We start from the raw sequence: 11,773 nt of genomic DNA on the forward strand, positions 1-11,773 counted from the left end.
TGTGTTACATACATAAAAGTGTACATCAATATAAATTAACACGTACGTCCTTTACAAACACTGAAAATATCCTCAATCACCTTTGGATTTCTCCACAGGCCTTTGTTAACATCATTATTATAGTTAAATAGTAAATTAATACTAAATATTTAAATCTGAACTTAAGAAATTCACAAAAACACGAAGAATTTCTCCTTTGAGATTCTAGTATGATCAAAAATGAGTATTTTCTGTGATCATGGTAAAGGGCTCCTACCCTGATATGTTGCAGGTACAGAGAAATGTCCCGAATGAAAGACTTGATGAGCCTCTCCTGCAGCCGGAATCTCTTGTCAGCCTCATCGAACGCTTCGTCTTTAATCTGGGAAACAAACAGAGGTCAGAGGTCAGAGCTGAGAGCGAACAGAAAGTCGTCCCTTAACATTAATGTGACCTTTGACTTCATTTAAAAACATCCTTAACCTACCTGAGGTGAAATGCCTGTGAGGTGCTTGAGGTGGCTGCTGACTCGGTTGGATTTTTTGATGATGGAGTGCATGCTGAGCTTCGAGATCTTGTCGATGAACGTGTCCTCGTCCCCTTTCCTGTACTTCACCACTGTGGACACCAGGGGGAGACTCAAGTCTTTAAAACACTCCCAGAATCAAATTTACAGCATGATGCACGTTCACGCCGTTCGTATGCAGCGAGCACAAAAGACAGTGATTTTTACCGAGGTCCTTCCTGCGTTTGTATTCGTTGATGTTCACGTTGATCTCCTTGATGGCCAGCAGAGCCTGAGTCAGCTGGGGCCGGTCGGGGTGGCTCTCCGGCGTGGCCCCCAGCAGCTCCATCAGCAGCAGCGGGTAACGCATCACCCGCTGCACCGGCTTGATGAGGAAGGAGCCGAGGTTGATGTAATTAGTTTTACCCCTGAAGAGAAGAGTCAGAGACAGCAGATTGTGTTTGAAAATAAAAAAAAACAAAGAGTATATGAAGAATGAAAGACCATCACAGGTTTACAGTTACACCTAAAAAGACAGTTTCTTCCCACGTTCATGTAACACGTCTTTATCATGTGGATTATATGATCCAATGATGTGTAACATCATCACATACACAGATATGCCGATGATGACTAATGCAAGAGAACACGGGAGGCACAATATGCTTAACAATATTGATTAAGCTTAGTTTAAATGCAATCTGGTGGACAAACAGCTCTCACAGCCTCAAACCTGAGTGAACTGCAAACAATTCAACTCCATCATTTGGTTGTTTGGGGCCAAAATAAAATTTGATGCATGGCACTCGAGTAACGAGGTGAAAATAAGCATCTAATAATATTGAGAAAAGATTTTACAGTATGTTTTCTTATGAGAATATTGATTATACCTGTTGCTGTGAACTGCTGTTGCTGTTTGAGTCCAGCAGATGGCACTAAATGCATTTCCCAGGATCAACAGTTACTTTACATCACAGCACACATGCACATGCAGACACAAGCAATAGATTATGAGTCCATCTCAAATCAAGGGAAGGACATCGGAATAGCCCAATAAAGACAAGCACAAAAGTCTTCCACACACACACACAAACACACACAGACACAGACACACACGGGTCATTTCCAGGGGGTTAGTGAGCAAATGTCATGCGGTCAAGATGATTCTCATGCCGGAAATCATGACGACACTCGTTGTGGAGACTTACCACTCTCGATACATGGCCCTGTTGAGGGGAGGAAGAATGGAGAGGGGCAGAAAAATAAAACACAAACAGGTTTTATAAGCCGCAACTTCCATCAATTCGTGAATAAAATCTTTAATCAAAATCTACGGGTCATGTTTCGGTGATGAACCAAACCCACTGAATTTCGCTTTGCACGGTCAATAGAAACGAACACGCCATCGGCACTGCTGGTTGTTATGGTTTTGTTTTGAGAATTCTCTCTTAAAAGCTGGACAAAGGCCCAGAGTGGCTGTAAAACATGTTGTTTCTAGAAGGCGGCAGCACACATGACCTTTACAAAGCTGAATAGGCTGCAACAACACACACACTTTAGAAGATATTTATGTCCCTCATGAGGCCGGCAACCTAATGCTTCATTTACAAAACCTGGGTTTTAAAAGATGCGTACGAAACAACAAGGATTTGTCAGTGTCGCTGTACATTGTCCTTTTGTTTATGCAGATTTGTTCTTGGAACCACAGCCCTTATTATCTCCCTTTATCCGAAGCTTCCGGTCTGGCAAACCTGTGTTTATCTTCAAACATGGATCTGTGACTGTATTTTACAGCATCGCAGCCACGTAAAGCCAATGGTCTGAGTCACTGATGGTGAAACTACAGGTGAAACCAGGCAGGGCACATTCTTCACCTGTTTTACATTACTGAGAACGACGGTGAGACGGGGGCGCGCGCGGAGAGGGAAAGCGCGGCAATGGCAGATCTTAAGTGTAAATATTGTTCACGCAAGTTTAAAGATTTACTCTGACTTTACTTCCCTCTCATAACCTGCTCACATATTAAAGTTCAAAGTCTGCTTGGGAAAAATTAATTTCATGTGAAAACCTGATCTAACAGGAAACCAATAACATCGTGACTTTTACAAAACATTAACTTGAACAAAAAAATTTAAATGCCTTAAACTAAAATGTCACTTAATAGAGTGAATACCTCCGCCAAGGCCCAACAGTCCCCTTATGAAACATCTAAATTCACTAGATCTGGATTTTTATTTCTGCTTCAGATTTTATATGCTCAAATATTAGTCCCCTAAACATGTCGGATTTTTTTCCATCAAGATCCATGAATTGAGAAATCAATGAATATAAAAGAAACGGAAAAAAAATAATCCTGGATCAAAATGTTATGGATTCTTTCTCGGCTCATGTCCCATCTAAGTTTTGTGGAAATCCACTCAGTTGTTTTTGTGTAATGCTGCTAACAAAACAGACGGGGGGGGGGGGGGGTGAACACATTGGTGGAGGTAATTAAACTACAGGAAAAACTTTTGTATTAGTGTCCACTCCTTTGTTTCCATGCGTACGTACGTGCACATGTTTGGTCTCACACGTGCAAAACATGTTATTAAAGTCAAACACCCAAGTCAAAGCTGAAATCTAGAGCTGAAACTTATGAGACTTTTCAGACTTCATTCCCTGCTCTCGGTGACTCACCTCAGCCGCTCCAGACATTCCAGCACGTGGCGCTGGACGCTCTCGTCCTTCTCGTAGCTCTCGAGCAGAGAGATGGCGTCGTCGTGGTTCTGGCAGTAGATCTTGTAAACCTCCTCCAGCTCAGCTTTGAAGTCCAGAAATACATCACCTGAGAGGAAAGGGGAACAGACGAGAAGATGAATCAACCAAACACAAACAAAGTCGGATCGATAAGGATGGAAATGTGAATCGTTTGGGGGCAAAACACGAGAATAAAAACGACAAGAATGGAAAAAATAAAACCATCTATGTCATCAAACATTATCTTTCACTTTTCTTTTTCTAACGGTTGTTTTCAGAGTGTGTTCAAAGTCTCACTCGGCCAATAAAACTTGATCAGGTCACAGTTTATGATTAAAACGCTGATAATGTACAAAGCACATGACGCTGAAAGGAGTGGTTTCATTGGAACGTTGGTAAAACAACAACCTCCAACGAGATACTGTACGTGCGTCTTTTAAAAACAGGCTCCTCACCGATAGAGTCCGTCTCGTGCAGAGCGTCAGACAGCCGCTCTGACAAGTCGATCACCGAGCTGATGTTTCCAAAGAGCCCGTCGAAGTCCACATTCTTCAACTTCAGGGAGAGACAGAGAGAAAAGCGATGATACAAGTTCCTCCTTACGTCAAAAACACTGAGAGAATGAGAATTGCACATTTTGGATTATCCCACTTGTGTTTTGTGCATGTAAACAAACAAAGATTAAGCCGTTAATCCAGGTTTAAGAATCATGGTTGTACAAACTAGAGTGCTCACTAAGAAAATCCATGAAATGACAGATTTCAAAGAAATGCCTCTCCCGATGCAAGCGATCACACACTGCTCAGAAACTAATAACTGGATTTGGATAAGTAGGTTTTTCTAGGTCTCAGAAAATCGTGTAATCGTTTGCTTAGTATGATCAAAACCAAGATCAGACTGGAACACACAGATTTTGTTCTTTCTACATTTTCCTTTTCAATTTCTCTGTTTCTGCTGCGGTGTCTCGATCAAACTGTTGAAGGTTGATGTTGAGTTTCACATGCATCACTGCTCTGTTTCAGCCGATCTCCAGCTGCACGACGATTCCACGTTTCTTTTACCTGCTTCTTCTGCAGCGGCTCGATGATTTCCTTCACGCACATCTGCAGGTCTTTGATGTAGTCCTTCTCCGTCTGCAGGAGCTCCTCGATGACCTTCGACCTCTTCTCCAGCATCCTCAGCTCCGGGTCTTCTGTGTCCGTACCGGCGCTCGGGGTCAAATCTGAGGACGGGGTCGAGTCTGGAGGTTTGGGCTGGGACGACAGGAGCGTCATCTCTGGAAAGATGAGGAAATGAAAATGTTTTTGATCAGTGCTTGGTCTTACGGCTTCCTCTCTCTCACCCAGACCCATGACACACCAGTTTCAAACATGATGTCATGTTTTTTGATGATTCTCCACTCATGAATTTATTAATTTTTGCTCATTAATCGTCATGAAACAGGCACAAAACGTGTTGCAGCAAAATAAAGGGACAAAGGGAATTATTATTAATCTGAAAAGGATGAGAGCAAAGAGAAACGTTTCCCCCCCCGATGTCCTCATTCATAGAAACCAAACATACTCCTGCCCACCCACCCGGGTCCGCCTTTTACTCTTCCGTCTTGTCTCACTAGCTTTTGATCAATGTCTCTGCTATCACTCGCAGAGGGCTGATCTCTGGGGCTCCCGGGGACTGGAGGGAGAGCCCGGTTTCACGCACCGCTGCTTTTTATGAATGGGCCCAAAACTGGAGTGGACTCGGCTCTTTGTGTGTGGCACAATGGCCTGTGACAGCACCGTCAGACATACAGGCCCTCAGGGGGACCGGGCAGACATGAAAAGAAGAGGCAGTTATAGGGAAGAGAGGGATAACGGTGCTCGAGAGTGATGGACCTCTGTGTGTGTGTGTGTGTGTGTGTGTGTGTGTGTGTGTGTGTGTGTGTGTGTGTGTGTGTGTGTGTGTGTGTGTGTGTGTGTCTCTGTACATTTGCTGTGTGTATTTGTATATCTTTAACACTAGTGGTAGAAAACACAATTCACTGTTGTGTATATTCCCTGAGTATCTTTAATATCTCAGAGCGATCAGAGTGGTACAGTTGATGGAAGAGGGCTGAGTCACTAATGAACAGATGCTGTCACAGGCTAACGATGTTAACTCCTCTTACCCTCATGTTGCCCCGGGCAGGAGTTTGCAAACACTTGTACGCAGCAAACACACAAACATAACCAAACCTTACAGTTGTGCTGCTCAAGTAACACAAAAAGCCGTAGTGCCAAAGTTTTTGCTGATGACAATTTAAAGCTACAATATTGAGTTAGAATCAAATTCAAGACTAGAAAAGTCTATAAAAACCAGCCAATGTGAGCCATTTCGTATCCGCATACATGTCTTTACATCTTTCTTTTTCGAGAAATACATTTTATAATATATATAGAACAATATTCATATCAGAATTTGTTATCTTCCCAAATATCAGTATCGTTCGAGCTCTACCTTGCAAAACATTTCTGCAAAACCTTTCTGCAAAACTTTTGAGACAAGCATATCAGAATGAATATATATTTTGGATTTTGCAAACTGAAGCGTCACTGATCCTTCCCGACCCTGACCTCTCTCTCTCTCCCCCCCTCTCTCGCTCTCTTCACGTGACCTGGCTAAAGCTCAACTTAAAGGAGCTTTTCTCATCTCCTGCTCCCTGCAGCATCCGTCACCGTTAGCGCTGCCAACTGCCTGCCACACTCGAGCGTTTCCCCTCCGGTGAGAAACTGGTTCACTAATGGGTCTAAAAAGTCAGACGGCCACACAATACAAAAGGGAGACGGAAAACAAAAGGCTCAGGATTTAATTGGAATCAATCGGCTCATTCCCACGTTTGATCCTCTGCACACACATCACATGCTCCACTTTGCATGGGTAAATACGTGGCCATTTCCAACCTGTGAACCTGAGACACCCCAAGTTGACCCACTTCTGTGGAATTCCACTTTTTGTCCTGGGAAGTATTATGAAGAGGATGCAGGCAAAGCACAATTGTTCGCACGACTGCACGTTTCCACACACACGTGCAAATATAGTTTGAAATCTGGATTAAGATTTGCGTTTGAAATAAAATGTATAAACCAAGAACAAAAATCACAGGCGCTCATTAAGTGTCTGCAGCAAGTCAACACCCTGATAACAAACACTGTATCAGTGAATCACACACATGTGGATGAACGCCAGCATTCAGAGACTAATCACTCAGTACAAACAACAACCTGCTGCTGAAACCTCACTGTGGTACAAAGCCAAGGAAACTCACCCCTTCTCCTACAAGGAAAATAAGATACCGCAAATGATTTATTATCCACGATAAAGCCACTGAGCTGACCTGAGGCCAGCAGCTCATTTTCCTGTCAATGACTTATCATACAGAGGCTTTTGATTTCTGTCAGTGCTCCATTTATTTCTAACACCTGTTGATTGCAGATTCAAAATGTGCAGGACCTCGTTTCTGCTTAATAAAAATACTAAAATCATCAGCGTAAAAAAATGGAGACGGAGAACAACAGTCTTTGAATAGATCTGGGTGTTAGTATTGTGTGTTGGTATTGTACAGCATACAGTAAGCCTATGGTTTATAGAGCATGCTCACTCAAACACAAAGAAGTAGAGAAATTAGAGTATGACCGAGGGGAGCGAGGGGCCGCGGCTCTGCAGGGGGGCCGTGGGAGTGTGAGGGTTAATAAATGATTTTCATTCAAAAACTGACCTGGTTACACAAATTAGAGAATCTGGGAAATAAAACACTACGTATACTGTAAACACTATAGAGTCTATGAAGCCTCTTGACACACGCAGGGAGTATATGGGTCAATAAATGCAGGGGAACAGTTCTACTTGAAGTCACTTAACTGTATTTTCTCCATATCTACAAAAAAGTTATCAGTCTGGAGCTATCGTCTGATTATCTTTTCTCTTTCCGACGAGTTTGACTGAATTATTCTTGGTTTTATTGGTCTCTTCAGAGCCAAAACTGAGCTGCACAAGCTACACAAGACATTTAACACAAATGTAAAATGCAGAAACTCTTACATGAAGATAATTTTGACATTTTTGACAAGGAAAAAAGGCTGGAGTTAAATGTAGCTTGGAGAAATTGAGAATAAATAAAGGTTTTCTCTAATTTATGCAGATAATGTCAACAAATGTTGAAGCAGCCAGGTGGAACATTTAATTTAAAAGATGTTGAGACACTGAGCATCATTCAAGGCTCATTTGAACACAATCAATACTGCGGACCTGTACACGGACCTTTTCCAAAAGTGAGTCATCTTGATTTCTTTCCAAACCTGCTCCTTTTAACACCATGTTCCAGATTTGGAAAAGTTTGAATTTACTCCTTAAACCTGCCTCTTGGAACAGAAGAAAACCTGTGACTTCGTAAATGTTTTCAAGTTGGAACCAGTTCTTCATTCTCATGCCCACTCCTTGTGAATCACGTTCGACACTAAGCTCGTAGTTCAAACTGCACAGCAGACTGGATATCTGGGTCTGTCACCACAGGGAGTGGATCGAATTGCAATATAAAATGACGTAAGCCAGTCATGATCTTTCACAACGCCACACCTTCCGCCTCCAGACGTCCATTGGGACAGTCACAGCTGATTTCTTAGACCAGGTCATCGAGGGTTTACTAAAAATAAAGCAGCGGATATCAGGTCGAGCTCAGTCAGAGAAAAGGCTCCGTGAAGATTAGTGAGATCGTGACTCATCAAGTCCCTCATCAACGCTCAGATGTAAAAAAAAAAACAAGAATCAAACATGACAAGAAAACCTCAAATTCAAACCAGAGGTGGAATGTTTTCACTGCATCGTACAAGAAGGAGAGCGAAGGGGAGAGAGGAGAAGATGATGAGGCGTCACCCACCTGCTGCTTGTAACTTTCTTCAAACCACTTCAACAACAAACACACACATGCACACATGCACACCCCGCACTCACGCATGGTGGTTCACACAACGCTTCCCATTCTACGACAAGTCCATTGTCAGCGTGGAGTCGAGCTCCTGAGCCTCGTAGAGGTCTGAGCGTCCCGCTGCAAAAACTCCATTCCAGAGCTCCAATTACCATGAGAATGGATGGGAACCCACCATGATTAAACACACACACACCAGGGAGGACAACCACTTTGGTAGATCTTAAAACCTGGAGCTGGACTTTTTCAAAACAGGTGCCTCAAGTCAGGTGTCACATGATACTGATTAAACCTATTGAGTTTAATCTACCTATTTTTAAAGTTATGTGTCTATCTTATTGCAATTTTATTTTCCAGATAGTTTTTGTGGTAGAAAATCAGGGAATGTCCACTCTACTAATGGGCCTAATTGTTTTTGACACATCGCTGGGACACGTGAGCTCACATTCAGCTTTGGGGTCTTCGGGCTCACGGAGGGAACAGATCCAGTCCAGTCAGGTCCAGTTCTGTGAAGGGTCTGTTTCATGTTTCACAGTCTCCTGACCAGGCTCCTCCTCTGACAGGCTGAGATCCATCACAATTATGAGGCTGAGATTCCACATATACCCCCTCAGTCTGCCCAGATAGGCTTACACACACACACACACACACACACTCATATATAGATAAAACCATCCCAGCAAACTTAATAAAGAATATTCAAATTTTTGCTTTTATAATATTTCTCTCTTTAAAAGACCTGTTTTGTTTAGTAACACCTCTCTGAATGCACCGCCTAAAGTCTGCGTGCTGCACTAATGGTCGGTCAAAGTCAAAAGTTTGCCCTGCACGGAGCACTGGAAGGTCAGACACAATCAGCGCTGTGTGTTTTCTGCTCCAAAGTTCACAGGAGAGAGCACAGTCGCCAGGGCAACAAGAATAGCGGGGGCCCTCCTCGTATTAAGCCAAGTTTTTGGAGAGCGGGGAGTGGCTTTGCTGAAATGATCACATGGCCAACTCTGCATGGGAATGTGTGTGTGTGTGTGTGTGTGTGTGTGTGTGTGTGTGTGTGTGTGTGTGTGTGTGTGTGTGTGTGTGTGTGTGTGTGTGTGCTCAATTGGGACATGAAGAATGAGAATAAGTTCATACAAGCTCCCAGATGCCATCACTTGCAACAGCATTTACTTATATAACGACCTGCGACAAGCTACGACTTGCAATTAATACTGGATGTATTAAGACAAACAAGATAAACCCATGACGCTGGTAACTGGCGTGAGAAAATAATGTCAGCGCGGCCAGTGTAAATATTAGCAGGGCCTCAAACTTTGCCGCTATCACACATCAACTTTGCTTCTTAGATCCTAGTTGCTGCAGCAACTAGGATCTCTGCAGAAACAAACAAAGTCTTCTAAGCATCTTTTTAAATCATTTTGACTATACACACAGGAAGTTGTGTTTGGCTATATCCCGTCCCCCTTTGTTCAGGTTTGTAACTGTTGTACCAAGTCAACTGTCAAAGGAGTTTATTCAGTGACATACCTTTCCGTTTATCTCTTTTAGGGTCAGATGTCAAAAGGTCACATTCCTGCTCCTGGCAAAATCTCAGAGCAACCTCTATGTACTGGTATTCTTGGTAATTAGAGCCTCCATTCAAACCACACAAGTCATTATAGAGGTCATATACTGATACGCTTAGAATCTATTGTCCACTATCAGTCACCAAGGCAAACATCTGCTTGTTTCCATGAGGAAAAAGGCTACCCTCTAATTAAAAAGGTGAATAAATATGTTTCTATTCGAACCCTGTGATCTCCGGCTTCCCTGGAATTTCTCATTTGGTCTCATCTCTATAATGAATAAAGTCCAATTACTTCAAGAGACCATCAGTTTAGCATATGTGCAGAGAGAGTGTTTGGAGGAACCAGCAGCTTTACGTGAAGAGCCAATTCAACCAGGAGAAGCTCCACAGGCTTCAGGTTAATGGAAAGAGACGACAACAGCGAGTCTATTAGGTCTCGCAGGTGCTTCAGTGATACAAGTAAAAGAAGCCGTTTAAAATATTCTTAAGTGGTCAGATGTAAAAGCTGAGGAAAAATAGTCCATAACCTTCAGTTTTCTCTACGTGGGAAACTTTTGTTCAACCTGTGTGCAAGAAGTGTCTTGGGATTTTGAGCAGACTGAACTTTCAGGATTAGATCTGACAAGTAAAGACAAAGATCGGCCTCGGGGCCTTTAGATTTTTTCCCATGACTAAATAAAAGAATGACACGATTCTGTTCTTTGCACTGCACTCTGCACACACACACAAACACGGCTGTGTAAATACCCTTTCAAATTTGGGATGGAACACATTAACTGACATATAAACAAGTCAATCTAAAGGAAATACTGCATCGCCAATGTTTTCTGTGGCTCTGTTAAAACTGCCACTGCCCTTACATACCAACAAGATGTCATATTTATCATAGAGGACGGCAAAGAAATCCCTCTAAGTGTGAACATGTAAATAAATTAATCCCCTAAACTAACACTCCTAACACGCGAGAGACGCAAAAATTAAAAAAACAAACAAAAACAAAACAAATATCTTGCGGTGAAAAGGCGGAGACACGCACAGATGTTGAGAGAGTTTGTGGTGATAAGAGCTGACGACGGTGTCGCGGTGCTGGGAACATGATCAGGTGATCTCCGCAGCGGAGTTAATATGTCACCTCCCGCCTCCGCCCGCTGCAGCCGGCTGCTTCACCCCTCGCCTGAATAAAACAGGAGGATTTGATGCTGTTGTGAATGCGTCTGTGCAGAGAATCTCCCGCTGAGTTGTGCAGGAGTGAAAGGCAAACTACGGGTAAACTCCAGGCCCAAATCTCCGGACTTCACTTGTAGGTCATGTCTAAAAAAGGGCAAATAATACTAAAAAATACATAGTGACGACAACTTGATAACAAGAAATGACTGAAGGAGGACTGCGGATAAACCAAAAGGAAAAGCATACAGTGACTCATGCAGACTGTTGGACTGAAGGACATTTTTTTGGCCAGCTGAGTGAGATAAGACGCCTTTAGAGCCACGTTATCAGACCATTTAAAATCTCGCCCAAAAGATTTTCTCTGTTAACTCTTAAACCCCCACTTCCCCACCTCCGTCCCGCTGTGCACCAATGGCAGTGGCCGCTGAAGGATTACAGAGGACAACACAACATGCGCAGCCTAATTAGAACTGGATGACGACGCATTACTCACTCACAGACTCAAACACTCTGCTTAGAGCAGAAACTGGTATTAAAAATGTCAAAAGTGCAGTCAAAATCCATGTGGATTCCTCTGCCCACGACCGTTTAGTAATTAAATGTTTCAAACACGACATATATTCTATTCCTTCATCTTTCAGTCCGTTTTTTATGCTGTCAAATCATAAGCAGAACTACAGCTGCAATAGCTACATGAATGTCTGCTGAAACATCGATTACCAGCTGCTGTTAACCAGACGTATTTCAGGGGCCAGACCAGAGGTCTAATATTTAATGCTTGGATTACGGAGAACAAAAGGCCCTTCTACATGCTTAAGGTCCACCTCAAAAAGCCTCGGCCATCCCCTCAATGTCACGGAATCACAGCGTAAGCCCAATAAGCGCT

At 42.9% G+C, this 11,773-nt stretch overlaps 1 protein-coding gene across 5 annotated transcripts in view; it reads right to left on the minus strand.

The window, feature by feature from the left end:
* dnmbp (dynamin binding protein) overlaps positions 1–11,773 on the minus strand; it is a 39,668-nt gene that overhangs the window by 3,364 nt on the left and 24,531 nt on the right. For 4 of the 5 annotated variants that reach the window (XM_034570134.1, XM_034570132.1, XM_034570135.1 and 1 more), the window contains 7 exons: positions 4,282–4,496; positions 3,676–3,775; positions 3,161–3,308; positions 1,693–1,710; positions 713–912; positions 467–597; positions 257–361 (listed from right to left, as the gene is read on the minus strand). In XM_034570134.1, coding sequence (XP_034426025.1) covers positions 257–361; positions 467–597; positions 713–912; positions 1,693–1,710; positions 3,161–3,308; positions 3,676–3,775; positions 4,282–4,496 — 917 coding nt within the window. The remainder of the gene's footprint in view (positions 1–256; positions 362–466; positions 598–712; positions 913–1,692; positions 1,711–3,160; positions 3,309–3,675; positions 3,776–4,281; positions 4,497–11,773) is intronic. The other variant, XM_034570133.1, reaches the window with a different exon arrangement.

Source organism: Hippoglossus hippoglossus, chromosome 19 (assembly GCF_009819705.1).
Source record: "Hippoglossus hippoglossus isolate fHipHip1 chromosome 19, fHipHip1.pri, whole genome shotgun sequence".
In the NCBI taxonomy this organism is placed as follows: domain Eukaryota; kingdom Metazoa; phylum Chordata; class Actinopteri; order Pleuronectiformes; family Pleuronectidae; genus Hippoglossus; species Hippoglossus hippoglossus.